At 40.8% G+C, this 18,400-nt stretch overlaps 1 protein-coding gene across 3 annotated transcripts in view; it reads left to right on the forward strand.

The window, feature by feature from the left end:
• The window catches only part of DGUOK (deoxyguanosine kinase), a 30,554-nt gene extending 19,268 nt beyond the window's left edge, over positions 1 to 11,286 (forward strand). For 2 of the 3 annotated variants that reach the window (XM_063078791.1, XM_063078793.1), the window contains 5 exons: positions 400 to 587; positions 3,669 to 3,816; positions 9,802 to 9,917; positions 10,527 to 10,623; positions 11,089 to 11,286. In XM_063078791.1, coding sequence (XP_062934861.1) covers positions 400 to 587; positions 3,669 to 3,816; positions 9,802 to 9,917; positions 10,527 to 10,623; positions 11,089 to 11,115 — 576 coding nt within the window. In that variant the 3' untranslated portion in view covers positions 11,116 to 11,286. The remainder of the gene's footprint in view (positions 1 to 399; positions 588 to 3,668; positions 3,817 to 9,801; positions 9,918 to 10,526; positions 10,624 to 11,088) is intronic. The other variant, XM_063078792.1, reaches the window with a different exon arrangement.
• Positions 11,287 to 18,400: the final 7,114 nt, after the last annotated feature.

The raw sequence follows: 18,400 nt of genomic DNA on the forward strand, positions 1-18,400 counted from the left end.
AAAGAGAGGCAACACAGCATTATAGTGGAAAGATTTGACAATGTAGAATTTTAAATTTTTCTTGATTGTTAACTCCTCCCCAGACAGATTCCACAAATCCATAAATCAGTGAATGTGTTAATTTTATGTATAGTTCTTTCTCTGCTCTTTTCTTTTATATTAAAGGTGGCATATCATCTCCTTCTATCAGATTCTTGTCTGATAAGGTAGGAAAATGTCTTCCCTGATTATGTAGCTACAACTAAGGTGAGAGATCTGATTGTATTTTTTTAGTGGAAGGAAACTTTTGTAATTCTTTCTCTCAGTGATCATTAATCCTGCTTGTGAGAGGACAGGGGTGTACACCATGAAGTAAGTATGCCTTCTATGGAATTCTCTTCTTTTGTAATCTCCCCCCAGGCTTGCACTACCCAAAGTCTTGGAAACTTGCTGGATATGATGTACCAGGAGCCAGCACGATGGTCCTACACATTCCAGACATTTTCCTTTATGAGTCGCCTGAAAGTACAGCTGGAGCCCTTCACTGAGAAGCTCTTAAAGGCTGAGAAGCCGGTACAGATCTTTGAGAGGTCTGTGTACAGTGACAGGTACGATGCTAAGCCCTCTGCCAGTCGCAGACCCCAGGCTCAGTTTTGTGTGTTTGCTGTTCTTGCATGCACTGCTCTAGTCATTGAAAATTGTACTTTGAAAAATTATCTTTTTTTTTTTTCTTTTTCGTGACCGGCACTCAGCCAGTAAGTGCACCGGCCATACCTATATAGGATCCGAACCCACGGCGGGAGCGTCGCCGCGCTCCCAGTGCCGCACTCTCCCGAGTGCGCCACGGGCTCGGCCCTATCTTTTTTTTTAAAGACAATATTATGCATGTTTTTCCAGGGTTGTAATTCTACTGAGTTATCATATGTCAAGGAAGAAAATTGTGTTTTTCATAAACTGAATGCATTAAATTTCCCACATCGCCACTGATTATCTTAGGTTTTCTTATTTTCTGGCATAGAGGCAGGTGGGTAGCTATCTAGTATAACCTTTACATGCTAAAAGGCACAGAATATACACTTATGTAGCAGTGTATGTTCTAGGAAACCAAATAAATCAGTGGTTGGTTATAAGCTTTAAGAAAAAATCAGAATTAAAGTTTGTGTTCCTAAAACAACACAAGAGATGGAGTCATCCTTTTTCATTCTTCAAGCAAGTATGTTTAGGCAGAAATAGCACATATGTGAAATTGGCTTCTGTCTTGGATTTAGCCTTTTTTGACCCCTTCTCATGTGAAGGGCTTATTGCTGGCCAGAGTCTGTAGTGGACATCCAGTTCCTATGTCAACATATGTAAAATAAATCTTGCTGGATACTCTTTATGAAAGCTAAACATGTGAGTTACAAATGGTTGGGCTGTGGGTTTTAGTTCTTTTTCAGTTGTTAGGTACATGACAGCCTGATTTCCTCTCTCTTCTTCCAAGCCATGCTTCTCGGACTAGGAAGTTGAATTACATATAACCATCTGTGGTGCTTGGAAACATTCACAGTTGGTCTTTTGATTTCTAGCCCCTTACTGAGGTAGGCATGTGAGACCCTCAGAGGAAAACAGAAAAGTAGAAATAATTTGTTAATTTGAAATGCTTTGTTAAGAAGCTTCATGGATCTTAACATTTATTTATAAAGGAAGAAATAAGAACTGATTACACTGTGGGCAGCTACAACATAGTTGGTGTTTTCTTCAGAGGGGGCATTTTTGAGACAGAAAGGATAACTAATTACAAATTCTAATCCTGAGGGTAAGTCAGATCCTTTCTATTCTTTTAAAAATTCATTTATGTGTTCACTAATCACGGATTAATAAATAATTAATAAATAATGCCTCCTGAATTCAGGCACCAGGACTGTAGCCCCGGGGCTACAGCATTAAATAAGGCAGACCCAGTCCCTGCGTTCATACGGATGATAGTCTAACAGGGACTGAACACATGCTCGCATGTGATGTGTGTTCCAGAGGAGGATCATGGGTTATTTGGGGGAATGGGTTACAGGGTGGAAGAAATCTAAGTCTTTTCTGTTGGAGTTAAAGGAAACACTAGCATGTGATTTTAGAGCAGAGGCCCTGAGTCCTAGGCCCTTAAGCCCTGTTCCTCTCTGCAGCTCCTGCATTCAGTCTGCAGTGGTTCCCTTCCCCTTAGCCCTCAGCACTGCACCCTTCTACTCCCTCTTGCCCTGTCACCACCAGCTTTGGAGAAATAAAGGGAGTGCTCATCCTCAAGAGAAGCAAGGGCCCCATTTGTAGGACTTACTAACGGATCTTTTATTTCTTTTTATAAGATCTTAATTCTATCTACTAGTTATCTGTGAAGAAGCTGAAAACATTTTTCAGAACTTGAGTTACAAAAGTCGCCATTTTCTTCGTTGCCTTCAGCTGGACTATAGCGAAACCATTCCAGACTCGGAAGTTTACTTTTGTAGTTTCTAAATTAGCTTCTTCATAGCCTAGCAAAAAGCAGTTATAATAATAACTCAGGTATCTTGAATACTATGTGCCAGTCAGTCTTCTAAGCACTTTGTATTACATACAGTCATCACAACAACGGGCTGAGAGTCTTGCCCAAGGTGACATAGCTAGTGAATATTGCAGCCAGAATAGGATGCTGGAAGTTACCCTGGAATCTATTCTCTTAATGGTGACACTCACAGCCTTGCAGCTTGCACTTCCCTGAGCCATTTGTACAGAAGGATTCTGAATTTCATTTTCCTAGAAGTGGCCTGTTGCTGAGAGTTGCCTTAGAAACTGGAGTTCATTGTTTAGGATGTAAATTGTGTTTTGTGTCAGGATGCCTGAGGTTTCAAAGCAGAATTGACCCTTCTGAAGCAATGGTTTCTGTTTAACTATGATTTCCTATTTACCAGATGCTCCTTTAGTTGTGGAAGTAAGCAAAGGGCAAAGCTAGTTTGATTTTTAGTTTTAGCTTTCTTTTATCTGAATTAGAAGCTCACCAGCAGAGGAAGCAAGCAAACAAGATCTCATATGTACTTTGGAGCAGGGTCTGCTTTGTTGGTAATACTGAAGTTAGTAGGAAATACATTTCCTGTTCCATGATGACATCACATAAGTACAGTTTTTTTCTCTTCTTCTTAATTAGACAAAAGGATGGCTCAGCAGCCTGGAGACTCAGAAGCTTTCGGTCCTTAAATGAAATGTAGTGGGTCGCTTTATACTAGATTCACTTGTTTTTTTTTTTGTTTGTTTATTTGTTTTAGGCCTTGCTGTAATAATAAGTAAATCTCAAAAGTTACAGTTTACATATACCATTTGCTATATGTTCTGATTTCTAGCAGGGAAAATTGTTAGAGACCAGTTATATTCTCTTCTAATGTCCCTTTTCTCCCAGTGAATGAATTCATCTGGAAAGCTGTGATTTCAGCCTCTAAAGTCTAGATGCTATTTTCCATCTTAGTGTTGAGCAGGGAGGGAAATACAGGTTAAGAATTCAGATTTCTTAAGGATTGATGAGGAGGATCTAGAAAGGTTAAGTGGTTTGAACAGACATGGAACAAGTTGGTGATTGATTTTTCTGCTTCTCTCTCTCTTGTGCCTTTCATTCCATTTCCCATTCTTCCCTGGCTCCCCTCCTTCCCCCACCCTCCCAATCCCTCTCCCATCCCACTTACATTTCCAACCAGGTATATCTTTGCAAAGAATCTTTTTGAAAATGGTTCCCTCAGTGACATCGAATGGCATATCTATCAGGACTGGCATTCTTTTCTCCTGCGGGAGTTTGCCAGCCGGCTCACATTACATGGCTTCATCTACCTCCAGGCTACTCCCCAGGTAACACAGAACCTAAAGCCTTAGACTTTTGGGCCATATGAAACCTAAGAGGTGACATTCTCTAAGCCACTAATTTTTCTGTTTGGAGAAATTAGAGTGTGGGCATTGTCGAGAGCACAGAGAGCAATGAATGAACCCTCTCCCACTCTAGTGTTGAGCACCCTGTTTCCCACAGGCTTTGTGCAGCATAGTGCTAAAGCAATTGACTAGGCATTAAAGGGTCCCTCTTGATATAGCAAAACCATAGAGCAAATTGGGCATTATCTTTATCACCCAGGGTTTGCAGGTTGGATACTCTGACCTGTAGCCAGTTACCTCAGGTCTTCCTTCCCTGACTGAATCATCAGAGTCTGTAGTGGTCTTGATGGTTTCCTGAAAAGGATGTGGGAAGGAAGAAAAGGAGAGTTTCTTCACCTCATCCTGATACTGCCCTAATTTATGGCCCCTTTTTGAACCTTGAGGATGCCATTGCTGAGGCAGGAAGGACTACAGAAGTTGCATTGCATGACTCCCTGACTTGGGCTTTGGAACCAGCCCAGCACACAATAGGGTGATGTCATGGCAGGAGCACTGAAGTCTCTGGAGATAGCAGTGGTCCTTGGTCTCTGCTGACTGCCAGTGATCTTGGGCAGCCCCTTGAAATCTTTCCACTGGAGGGGTTCTTATTTGAAAAATCTATTGGTTCAGTCAAATGGTCTCTTAGGGCTCTTCTGGAGTGGGATTTTGAGTCAAGGTGAGAGGTATTTTTTGAGATGTGTTCCTCTAAGCTTTTTAGACATATATCTAGTATATAGTCAGATGCCAGGTATAGCATGTAATCTTAGAAGGAGAGAAAGCTGTCTTCACGCCAGAGGCCATGGTTTTTAGAGATGGGACTGAGCCTTGCAGACAGAAGGGAATCTGAGCAGAGTCAGAGGACAAGTAGGAGAGCCCCTGTCCCATAGACACCCAGGAGACAGAGAGGAGACGACTAGAAATAAGGTCCATGTTTCAGTAAGGTGGCAGCTAGGAAAGAGGCCCTTGAATGTGACTGGAACCAGATATTAGGGATCTTTGTGTCAAGAGTTTCTGGAGATGAAAAAGAAGCTAGATCATAGGGACTCCACAGAAATAAGTAGGGTCTAAGGTCTAAAATGAAACTGAACTAGAGATTCAGTGAGGTCAGAGAGCTGAGAAGCTCCCATGAAAAGAACCAAGCTGAAGTTAGATGCATTAATTGCATGTCGGCCCTCTGGGTCACATTTATGTGATTTCTTTCATCATTGCCTGGGAACAGGAATAGAAGAGGCAAATTATGAAGGTGATTATACTTTAGGGGTAGGGATTAGGGGAAGAGGAGCCCCCTGCCAAAAAGGACAGCTTGAAGTAGCTGAGTGTAGGGTTCAGAGTGAGAGAAGTCCTGGCCCCCAGGAGAAGTGAGAGTGCTGTGGAGTTGGACTGAGTGAGGATTTTGATTGGAATTTGAAGAGGTGACATGTTTCCCATGGGAGTTGTAGGACGGCTGGACAGAAGGAAGCATGAGGACTGAGCATTAGGAGTGAGAGCACTGACCTAACCTTTTCCAAGAGAAACAGAACTGCAGCACCGTTACCTCGGTGCCATGAAAACTGTGTTGGGGAGGAGTGAAGGAGGAAGTGGGCTGACTCATTCCTGGGAGCGAAACCAGGCTGCCTGGCCAGCTGCAGAGGCCCTTGTTTCTGGAGAGTGGAGGGGTTGGACCCAGCAAAGAAAGCAAGAAAGTCTTCACTTTTCTTATTTGTGCACTGCAAATGACTTTGAGAGGAGACAGGGATGATGATGGTGATTATCACTATTATTGTCATTGGGGGGCTGATATATCTTTTTGGAGAGGCTAATTAAAGTATTTCAGTAGGGGTAGAATGAGGGAAGTTGAAGGATTATTGCAACTTAATGGCAGAAAAGAAAAAAAGTTTATCGGTGTGGGGATTGAATAGGAATTGTAGTGCTATTTTGATGGCATTAGAGCCAGGGACCCAGGAATGCCCATATCTTTCCGTGAAGTCACCCTTGACCTTTTCTGTGACATTCACTGGTAATTATACCCAAGGGATGGCAGAACAGAAGTTAAGGTATCTCTATGTAAAAAGCTGTGAAAGTGCCAGTACAGCATTCTAGTAAATACTGAGTTTAGAGCAAGTGAGATGGACCTCCGTAGGGTCTTCTGCTCCTTTCCACTTATTCTTCCCTAAATTCTAAATAGCAAGCAGGCCAGCAATAAAAAAAATCAGAAGAGGAATGACTGGGCCTCAGTGTTCCCACCCAGCTCCTTGGAGTAAGGAAGAGAGAGTGCAGTAGGCTAGTGTGCCTCAAAGGGCAAGCCCCACCTGGGACTGTTGCAGCATGGAGACAGCATGCAGGAGATACATGGGAACAAATAGCACCTGGGATTGGGCTTGGGAGGCATAGTGACCAAATCCACTAGCCAACACTGTCCAGTTCCCGTCTCTGACTCCACACAACCAGAACAGCAGCTCTTCTTCTTGGGTGGGGCAGGTTAAGGAGAAGATTGGCAAAAGAATTCCTCCCCTCCCATTTCAGCCATACTGTCTTTTCTTTGTTTTGGCAGCTGGCCGGTAAGGGGATCTGAACCCTTGACCTTGGTGTTATCAGCACCATGTTCTAACCAAGTAAGCTAACTGGCCAGCCCTACAATACACTGTCTTTTCTATTCACATTCAGTTGTGTCTTCCCCATGAGGACTGAGATGAAGAGGGGCCAGACTAAAGCACTGTTTGCACTGTTTTTTAAAAATAGTTTGTTGTAACCATATCAGTAAAGCAAGAATTACACCAAATACACAAAATAGGAGTTTACTAGACTTGTGGGGGGGGGGGGGAATGTTTGCTCTGTTAAGCAAATTAATAGTAAAAAGGGAAATGTTAGCTTATTTAGATAGGGAGCAATGTTAGCATTAACGTTTGCAAGCAAAGAATGATTATAAATAGCTTTTATAAAAAGAATTGTTCTGCCCTTGTGTATACTTGAAAACATAAAGCCACATTAAAAAAAAATTCATTTTCACTAATTCAGACAATATTTTTCTCTTAGAGAGAAAAATTAGTTAGCTTTGATATGTTTGGAAATCCTAAAGCTGGTGGTAATATAAATCGGTTTACCTCTAAGGAGAAAGTTCAGTAGTATTGTAATAGCAAGTGCACATATCTTTTGACCAATTAATCATGCTCCTTGGAATTTATTCCATAGATATGTTCACACATGGGCAGAAGGAACTGTGTGCAAGGCAGCATGGTTTGTAATGGCAAATTATTGGAAACAACCCAAGTGTTCATCAGCAGGGACTGGTTGAATATATCATGTTTCGACCATACACGGGAAAACTCTGAAGCCATAAAAAAGAATTGAGAAAGTTCTTTCTGGTCTGGTGTTTAACAGTCTCTAAGACATATTGCTAGTAAAGAAAAACAAGAACAGTGTACGGTGGGATAACCTTTTATAAAAAGCTTCTTCAAAAAGTTTGTGGAAAAATAGAATTAAAGGATAGTACAAATCTTTCCATGAATGTTCTGAAGTACCATCATGCATATATTCAAAAGAAAAGGTGGGGGTAAGAATGAATAAAATATTTCTGAAGTATACAAAAAAATTAATCTTGGTTGTCGATGGGGATAAGAACTGGGTAGCTAGAAGTGAGGGGTGTATTAAAAAAGCTGCGGGATTAGGAAAGGAGGGGAACAAGGGGGAAAGGTCTGTAAGCCTTTAGCAGTGAGGGTGGGGCTGCAGAGGTAGACAGAAAGAAGGAAAGAAAAAGAGGGAGGTTCAGAGTGAAGGAAAGTAGAAATGGAAAGGATGAAAGGAGAAAAAGATAAGTAGAGATGGAGAGACTAGACCAGAAATTAAAATGTTAAATGAATATGTGCAACAAATATTTATTGACCACCTACTCAGTCAGATCCCGTGCTCAGCCTTGAATAAGACAGATGCTGGCCCTGCTTCTTGGGTATGCCCCAGTCACTTTGCCCTCCTAGTGCCCTGTGCAGATCTCCTCTGTCCTCTGATTCATCCAAAATACACTGGTGGTCTGTGTTTCCCCAGAGCCTTGCACAGTGCTTGGCTCTGGGAGTGGTGCTCAGTAGGCTGGTGGCAGAGGTAAAAGGGGAGCTCCACAGCAGTGGGAATTTGGGAGTATCCTGCCTCTTCTTTGAAACACTGCTCTGACCACTGAAGTCCACGCTACTCCATAACTCCCTTATCTGAACTGCTGCACTTGGGCTCCAAACTTCATAGTTTGGCCCTTGATTTGCTATTTTGCATATATTTTACTTATTGTCAAACTAAATTATAATATTCCAGGGGCAGGAACTTTATCTAAGTTTGGAACAACTATTAATTGACTAGGGAAAGGAAGAATGAGAAGAGATAAGAGCTAAAAGTATTAACCTGTTAGATCTGTCTCTGTTCATCAGTTTGAAAAGTTGGACGGAAGGTCATAAATGAAATTTGTTTATAAGAGTTTGTTTCCTTAGAGGAAAGGCAAGACAAGAGGGAAACAGCAAAGACCTCAAGTCTTTGGAAATATTGTGTACTATATTTGGGAATAAAGTTTAAAGTTATTTGAAAGAGAGAAGTCCTAAATCAATGGGTTAATCCATCTATTCTTCCCAGGACAGATGACATTGAATAATGAAATGTTTGCCAGGCAGAGGAAGGAACAAGGGCAATTCAGGCAAAACAAACATTTGGAGCAAAAGTTTTGAGGTATGAAAGCACTTGGCCTGTCCCACAGGAAGGAGGTGGGTTGGGCTAGCGTGAGTCCAGGGGAGGAGCTAAGGAAGTTGAGAAGGAGGAGGGGTGACCTTATGTGACAAGTAAAGAAGACATCATTCTCTGAACACTTGTGCTTCAGACTTTTCTACCAGATGAATAGAGAGTAGAAATATGCACACCCTGCAAAGGGGGAAGGGAGGAGTGTTAGTCTCAAGCCTGGCTTTTTGTTTTTCCTGTGTGTTTTCTTTTACCTATGCAGATTTTGAATTCTACTCGAGTGTTTGGCATGATATGAAAAATGTTTCAGTTACTGCCATTTTTCTTTTTCTCTTTTTTTGGACCAGGGTGGGAGGTGGGGTGCAGGCAGTGTGGCTGGCTGGTACAGGGATCAAACCCTGGACCTTGGTGTTATCAGCACCATGCTCTACCCAACTGAGCTAACTGGTCAGGCTTCAAATTACTACCATTTTCTAATATGATGCTACTTATACTTCCTTGAACTCTGAGGTTATGGCTGTAGGTAGTAAGGGGTCTGTGAAGTATTTTAAGCAAGGAAAGTAATGCCATTATATTGCAATACTATGGAAGAGTGGACTGGAAGGGACAAACTGGAAGGAGAGAACAACTTTTGCCAGGAGCTTGACATGTCTTACCTCGGTGAACCCTGACAGTGACCTGTGGGGTGGGTGGAAGATGAGGAAATGGAAACCCGCTTTGTACATGATTGCACCGCTAGTACACGGTGAAGACAGGAGTTTGCTCCTGGACTTTCTGACTCTAAGGCCCAAGCTCTTTCCATATACTGCTCCACCTCCATGAGGCAGAGTCAGAAGGCTCTTACCATAGTCCAGATGAGAGGCGATGGGGAATAGGGCAGAGGTGAGAGGAGGCAAGGAGAGAACCAGCTGGAGAAAGTGTGGAGAGAATTTAGTGACTTTCTAGGTGAGGTTGAGAGGAGGAGAGAGAGATGTAATTCCAGGTCCCTGTCTCGGATACTGAGTGGATGATGTTTGCCATTAGCCAGCTTAAGATACTCCAGAGAAAGAGCAGGTTTAATGTAGAGGTAGAGAGAATGGTGTATGTCTTCTGGTTGAATAAGGAAAGAAGACAGCAGAAGCAAAGTCATGGCTTCTAGTATCCAAGAGAGACATTATGAGTGGGTCTCAGAGTCCCCAAGACTGTCTTATAACAGCCAAAACAGCAAAAGAGCTTAACGGGGGTTGGGGTATTGTCTTTTAGATTTGTTTGAAGAGACTGTACCGGAGGGCCAGGGAGGAAGAGAAAGGAATCGAGCTGGCTTATCTCAAGCAGCTTCATGGTCAACACGAAGCCTGGTTTGTTGACAAGACAACTAAGTAAGTGAGAAGAAGAGCAGTATCAGACTGAGACTGCCTCCCTACAGCCAGTTGTCAAAAACAAGAAGTTCAACATGCAGCCCCTTGAGAAGGTTCAGAATGTACTGGAAATGGTTGGAAATGTCAGGCATTTTCCAACTCAGAAATTTAATATTGGATATAATCTGTATATTCCAAGGGACTTTTTATTAGATTCTATTTCTCCAGCTTTTTCTTCTTCTTTTTAATGCTTCCCTAGATTAAACATTGTGATTGGTGATGGAGATAGTTGGCTCAGGGTGAAGGGCTGAAAAATTTCAGAGAAATTGTTGATTTTACTAAGTTGACATTTCTAGTTTCTGCCTGTCCTCCCTTCAGGCTTGATATGTTGTCCACTTAAAATTTTCGGAGCTCTGACCTTCAGTGTCAGTCTCAAGACTAAAGAGAAATCTCAACCTTCCTCGTTCCAGCCAACTTTATTGAACTCTTTTTTAAAAATGCTGTTTACATGGAGTTTCATTGAGAAGCCACATGAATTTAGATCTCTGAATTAAGACTTGGTTAGTAGTATGTGAAACTTGGCTCAAGATTTTTCTTTTTCTCTCCCCCACATGTTCATACTTCTTACAGGCTCCACTTTGAGGATCTGTTGAACATTCCAGTGCTGGTGTTGGATGTCAATGATGACTTTTCTGAAGTAACCAAACAAGAAGAACTTATTAGAAAGGTGGGAAGGACTTTAACTCCTGGTGTCTAGTGGTTTTCCTTTGTTGGACTTTTATCTTTCTGGTCTTTGCTTCAAAGTTCAGTATAATGGGTCTTGTGCTTTGTATCTCAAATTGCATTTTATACTCCAAAGCCAATGGGATCTTATACAAGTTATAGATATAATCCCTATTCTCTAAAGTATATTGGGCTAATAATTGTTAAATAATTGACTTGTCACATGTGCTTGCCAGCTGACTTCCTCCTCTAAGGTATTCTAAAACTAGGGAAATGAGACTTCTGGATTCTGTTCCCAGCTCTGCCATTTGATGCTACGTGACACTGGGCAGCTCACATTACTTCCCATGCCTACTTTCCCTTCCTCACGAAAACCTCATGGGCTTGGCTACATATGCATTGTGGGTGGAATATTGAGTAGTCTGCTAAAAATGTGAAATTTAACTTTTGATTTTTCTCTTTCCCACAGGTAAACACCTTTGTAAGGAATCTGTAACCAGTACCATGATGTTCTTGCTGTGGTCTGGGCTCTCTAACTTTCTGAAGCTAGAAAAATGTTGGGCATCCCAGCCGCCTTTCCATCCCCATCCCCTACTACCCCTAAAGCATTCTGACACTCGGGTATGGTTTGTGTTATCTTTAGATTTTGCCGGTCTTTTTTTAATATCTCAAGGACACTGAAAATAAAGTTTACTTTCTAATCCAGTCGTTCATTTATTTCAGTATGTATCTGTTGACACCTGCTCTAACTCCCCTCTAGACTAGTAATTTTCACTTGAGAAAAGTCATAGCTTTTATTCTTAAATCCTTCACCAGCCTGACTTTCTGTGTGTTCCTTTATTCCTTCTGGCATGCCAGTGTAAGAATTGCTCCTAGACCCTTCAGCCAAGCCCTGCCATGAATGGAGAAGGGAAATAAAGTGGCTCAGGAGTGGGTGGGCACTCAAGCATGAGCCTCTGGAGCTAGGAAATGGAGGCCGAACTCCAGGAAGCTCATTTGTCTCTTCCTACCCACCACTGGTGCAGGAGATGGGTGGAAGATTTAGTCCTTTGTCGTAGAGCTAAAGAACCTGGCCGAAAAGAAGAAAGAAAACATCAAGAACCCAAAAGTTCAGCATCTAACATTTAGGGTCGGTCATCCCAGCACTCTGGCTTTCTCTAAATACTTTACCCTGTGGGTTTCAGATGACCTTAATGGAGTGAATCTCTCTGTGCAGAAAAGAAAAAAATTTTGGTGCTGCTCTGCAAACTTCAAGGACAATTTATTAAGAGAAGAAAAATACATGGCTGTATGGAATTGAAGTGCTCCTTTGCAAGAAGCCTTCAGGTCCATGATTCACCAGGAGCAAATTTCCTGCATTGAGCCCTTGACAGTTCTGTAGTCACCCAGGAAAATGTGTGTGAGATTGGCTTCTAACAAATATGTAATGTTTTGAAATAAAACTCTATCAGTTTCTTTATTCCACTTAAAATTCCACCCCCCAGATTTTTATTTTGAATTGAAGTTGTGTTAGTACGCTGTACTCTTGTTCGTTCTTGTGAGTTCTAATATAGTTAAAATGATTTTAGCAACCCATCAAAAATTTTCACTTAAATCCTAATGCACACAAAAAATAAATTTATAGATGTTCTTAGACAACATATATTTACATGAGCATATGTACATCTAATTTTCTCTGTCCTGAAGGGTTTTCAGTGGAATTTTCACAATCAGATAATGTACTGCAGGGGCTATATCCCAAAAGATCCCATTTCTTCTTTTTTTTAAAAATTTTTTCTAAAAATAGAAACATAATTGAGTGTACATATCTGTGGGATACAGTGTTGAATATCAATACCTGTGTGCATTAAGTGATGCTCAAATCAGGATAATTACTATATAAATACACAATGTAATCATTTCTTGTGGCCCTTTACCAACTTCTCACTAACCCCTCATCCCCCTCCCTCTTTCCCCTCTGGTAGACTCAGTTCTGTTCTCTCCTTTTGAAAGTTCAATGAATTATTGTGATTGTTATAACTTTCTTTTTTTACTTATTTTTTTTTAGCTCCCACTTATGAGTGAGGACATGCAGTATTTCTCTTTCTGTGCCTGGCTTATTTCACTTTGTATAATTTTCTCCAAGCTCATCCATGTTGCTGCAAATAGCAGAATTTCATTCTTTTTTATGGCAGAGTAGTATTCCATCATGTATATATACCACATTTTCTTTATCCAGTTGTCAGCTGACGGACATATAGGTTGATCCCAACTCCTAGTTATTGTAAATAGATCTGCAATAAACATGGGAGTGCAGGTTTCCCTTAGACAAGATAATTTTCAATCCTTTGGGTGTACACCCAGCAGTGGGATTGCTGGATCATATGGCAGTTCTATCTGTAGTTGTTTGAGGAACCTCCATACTATTTTCCATAATGGCTGCACCAATTTACAGTCCCATCAACAGCATGGAGGGTTCCTCCACATCCTCGTCAGCATTTGTTATTCTCTGTCTTTTTGATTATGACCAGTCTGACTGAGGTGAGTTGATATCTTAGTGTGGTTTTGATTTGTGTTTCCCTGATTCAGAGGGATGTTGAGCATTTTTTCATGTGTCTGTTGGCCATTTGTGTATCTTCCTTTGAGAAATGCCTATTCAGCTCCTTTGCCCATTTTTTAATTGGGTTACTTTTTTTTTTTTTTGCTGTTAAGTTGTTTGAGTTCCTTGTATATTCTGGATATTAATCCATTGTCAGATGCATAGTTTGCTGATATTTTCTCCCATTCTGGAGGTTGTCTTTTCACTCTGTTTTTTTTTTTTTTTTTTTTTTTTTTGCTGTGCGGAAGCTTTTCATTTGATATAATCCCATTTGTTTATTTTTTCTTTTGTTGCCTGTGCTTTTGGGATCTTATTCATAAATTCTTTGCACAATCCTGCTTCCCTGAAGTGTTTCCCTTATGTTTTCTTTTTGTAGTTTTATAGTTTCAGGTCTTATATTTAAATCTTTAATCCATTTTGAGTTGATTTTGGTATATGGCGAGAGGTACGGGTCTAGTTTAATTCTTCTGCGTATGGATGTCCAGTTTTCCCAGCACCATTTGCTGAAAAGGCAGTCTTTTCCCCAGTGTATGTTCTTGTTGCCTTTAATAGCTTTACTGCTATATATAGTTCCCCACACTATACATTTAAAGTTTTCAATTCAGTGGTTTTTTAGTATAGTCGGGGTTGTATGACCATCACCACAATTCCAGAACATTTTCATCACCCCAAAAAGCCTACACCTTATAATCCCCTCAAGCGTCCCCCTTATTCTTAGCTCTAGGTAACCACCAACGTAACTTTCTCTCTCTATAGATTTGCCTATTCTGGACATTTCATATAAATTGAATCATAATATGTAGTCTTCTGTGACTGGCTTCTTTTACCAAGCATAATGTTTTCAGGGTTCATTCAGGTTGTAGCATATATCAGTACTTCATTCCTTTTTATGGTGGAATATTTCATTTTATGGATATACCACATTTTGTTTATTCATTCATCAATATGTGTCATTTTGATTGTAGCCATCATGGTGGGTGGGGGGTGATATCATTGTGGTTTTGATTTGCATTCTCCTGATGACTAGTGATGTTGAGCATCTTTTGATGTGCTTATTGGTCATTTGTATATCTTATTTGGAAAAATGGCTATTCAAATCCTTTGCCCGTTTTTCAATCAGGTTATTTGGCTTTTTATTGCTGAGTTGTTATTTATGTATTGTGGGTACAAGTCCCTTATCAGATAGATATATGATTTACAAGTTTATCTTTCATGCTGTGAGTTGTCTTTTCATTTTCTTAATAGTGTTCTTTGAAGCACAGAGTTTTTCATTGTGATGAAGCTCATTTATTTTTGTCACTTGTGCTTCTGGTGTCTCATAAGGCTTTGAATAACCCAGGGCATAACCATTTACTCTTATGTTTTCTTCTAAGAGTCATTGTTTTAGCTCCATTTTGAATTAATTTTTTGTGTACGGTATGAGAAAAGGGCCCAACTTCATTATTTTGCATGATGATATCCAGGTGTCCCAACACCATTTTTGAAAAGACTTCTTTCCGCTATTGAATTGTCTTGGTAACCTTGTTGAAAATATGTCCCATTTTTGTGCTTCAGACTTTAGACAAGACCAGAGATGAAGATAGGGTATTTGAAGTATTTTGGAAACTCAGTGGTTTTAGTCATTTAGCTTTGAAGAGCCCAAATAGTTAATTCCCATTTACATTTCCAGGACCATGAATGTAGAAATCGCCAGTAGACCTTGGATAAGAGCACTAGGCCCTCACTCTTTATTCATCAGCAAATACTTATGAGTAACTGCAGTAGCCTGGGTACCAAGGAGATAACAGTGAACATGACAGAAAGCAGACCTTGTCCTTCTCTCAGAATTTGTCATCTAATGGAGAAGGTGATAGACATCAAACAAGAAACTGCAGGTGTGGTTAGCATTTCAAAAGAATTACAGGTGTACTATGGGATTCTTTAACAGAAGGAGCCTATATTTGGGACAATGTCCCTAAGAAAGTGACAACTCTTATGCAGAACAAAGAATGAATGGGATAGAGTGTTCAGACAGAGAAAAAGTCCGGTATCCTGGCCCTCATGAGAGTGAAGCATTAGGCCCAGAGTGTCAATGCCAGATAAGGATAGTAAATTTTTAATTTAAGAATACACTCCTGTCTTTCTCATTCTTCACTTAGTCTTAAAGCCTGAAAATCTACAAATTCAGCATTTCTTTCTATTTGTAAACATTGCCTTTTAGAATGTAAATGTCCTCTAGGATAGGCAGAGCCTTCAGCAGTCCCGCCTATGTGAAATAATTTGCCATTTTCCAAATTGGTAGCTGAGATCATCTGTAGAGAGTAAACATTTTAATGAGCAGCAGTAATTTTGAACCTTGAATTGGGGACGGGGGAGGAGGGAGTGCAGTAGGTCTGGGTGGAGTCTTTAAATATGGGGATTAGGACAGGAGGAAGTCAGGCCGAAACCTTCAGGCACCTTGGAGATTAAAAGTAGATTCTGGGGAGTGGAATTCACACCAGGACTGACAGTATCTGCTAAGCATTTAGCCTAAAATAGTCCCTTCTCTACATTGTCAGGCAAGTCTGGGTGGCTGTTCTCACTCTCGGTTTAGGCCATCCCCCAGAGTCGAATAACTGATTAACACATAAAAAATAACTGCGATTTTTTTCTTTCTGGCTTACAATGCGGTGAAACCTGCTGTTCTGGAACCTGAGTATTACCTTCATGGGTTTACAACATATCGAGGTTGTGAAAGTCCTCAGACTCTCAGGCTTTTAATGAGAGGGAGAAGAACATTCATCTGAAGGAGGCTGTCTGTCATATGCGAATGCTAGAATCACAGGGAAAATGAAGCAAGGAAATAACATGCACTTAAAAATTTAAAGACGATTTAACCTCCTTCAGCCCTCACTTTAAATAGTAAGCAGTTTAAATTCTCTGGACCACTTTCTCCTTAGAACTTTTTCCTTCTTTGGTCTCTTCTGGCTCTCCCACCACTTGGTGCCTCCTGTCTCCTGAGCTGAATTTTTCTCCTCTCCTCTGAAGTGTGGTGCCCCCAGGGCACCCTTGGCCCATTTCCATCTTTACTTACTCCCTGTGAGAAATCTTGCATTGCTTTTCTATTGCTGCCATATCAAATGATCACAAATGGGATTATACATTGTATCCCCATTTTAAACATCCAGGAAATTGTTTCAGAGAGGTTTCTTAACCTTTCTAAGATCTTTGGGTAAACAAGATCTGTAAATGAATTCTTGTAATGGTCTTAGGAAGGGGAAGTATTTGCCTTTGGTGAGAAAAAATGCACAATGTGTGTGTGTATAATAATGATGAAGCTTATTTGAAGTAGAACTTCTCCAGAAATGTGGTTGTGGGGAGACTGCAGGACACTGTCTACTTTTTTGCAGGGACACAGACATACCACTAATTTCAAAGCACTGTGGCTGTCCTTAATCCTCATACCACAACACTCACTGTTCTCTCTCAACATCCACTTACAAAGGCTGCCTATGGATGTGCCCTCTGCTTTCTCTCTGACCAGTCTCATCTCCAGAACTCATCAAGAGCTGCTAGAGCTGTCTCTCACTCCTCCTAGAGGCCACTAAAGTTATCCATATTAGACCAACCAACCAAACTAGAACTGTGGAGCTATAGGGCTGTGGATGTGGAAATAATTACACACACATTCATACATATGTATACACATCCATACACATGCTAAAAGCATATAGATCCCCAAGAGTTTAGGAAATAAAAGAAAAAAAAAGAAAGAAAAATGACCACAAATGTAGTGGCTTAAAGCAGCACAAATTTATTATCTTACAGCTCTGTGGGTCAGAACTCTGATATGGGTCTCACTGGGCTAAACTCACATTATCAACAGGGCTACTTTCCTTTTTGGAGGTTGAGAAGAGAATCCATTTCCTTGCCTTTTATTTCTTCTAGAGACTGCCTACATTCCTTGGCTTCTGGCCCCTTCATCTTCGAAGTCAGTAACACCACATCTCTGATCACAGCCAGGAAAGCTTCTCTGCTTTTAAGGACTCTTGTGATTACACTGGGCCCACCTGGATAATCCAAAATCTCCCCATCTCAAGATCTTTAGCCTTACCTACATCCAAGAAGTCTCTTTCATTTTATTAGATAATATAGTCACAAGTTCTGGGGATTAGGATGTGAACATCTGGGGTGGGGGGTGGCTATTATTCTGCCTTCCACAGATCTCAAACACTGTCATGGCTCCTACTATTACCATGGGGTGAGGACTTTTTAAAAACTTGGAAATTTTATGGAAAATGTAAATGAGGTGCAATAACAGAGGGAATAAAGCACTTCTATATCCCCATTACCCATGTTTTAGTGCACTCAGCCTAAGATCACCAGGAACAAACCTGCAGTTTGACAAAGTTAGATTTATCAATTCATTGCAACAAGGGAGATTACATACCAGAGGAACTGTGGGGCATCTCACTAAACAGAAGATAGAGTTATAGGATTTTGAGGGAGGATAGAGTTTAGGTAAAAGGAAGCAGTGTTTTGATAGGTACAAAGCAAGACTGTTCTGAACTGCAAAGTAGACCCAGGTTCGTTTCCTTTTCAAAAATGCAAAGTAAAGACAAATGTAGAATACTGTGTTCAGAAGCCCCTTATCTGGAGCTCTGAAGCTGAGCTGGAAATCAAGACCGCTTCTGTGTTAAAGTGACTTAGATCCTCTTGACAAGAGAAGGATGTTTCATTTTTATTGATAAAATTTCAAACAGCAAAGTTTCTGATAGTCTATATTTTAGAGAACAAGGTTGCTCAGTGAGTCAGAAAGCAGCAGTCACACAAAGAAGGGGGTCCTCATGACAATTTTCAGCTACAGTGTGCTCTTTGGAAAAATATTGTTTTGATAACTTTGTAGCTGGCTTTACCTGTGTCTGTCCTCCCAGCCTGATGAATGGCAAGGCAGCTTTTTACTTTATTATGAGCTAATTTTTACTTTCTCACCCAGCTCAGTTATCAACTCATAACCAATCTTGTTTCACCTACAGCCTACGCTCCACTCAGATTATTTTGAAGCAAATCCTAGACAGGAGGATGACTTTTAAAGCTAGAGCCATATTGAACTCAATATCGTTATCTGGATCCCCTATGCTCCATGGGTACAAGACAGTTCTCATCCCTCCCTCACATCCACCACCACTCCTACCCCACCTCAGCTAACAAAGCCCGTTCCTCCTGCTTCTCCATTCACCCAGTG

Source organism: Cynocephalus volans, chromosome 14 (genome assembly GCF_027409185.1).
Source record: "Cynocephalus volans isolate mCynVol1 chromosome 14, mCynVol1.pri, whole genome shotgun sequence".
Classification (NCBI taxonomy): Eukaryota; Metazoa; Chordata; class Mammalia; order Dermoptera; family Cynocephalidae; genus Cynocephalus; species Cynocephalus volans.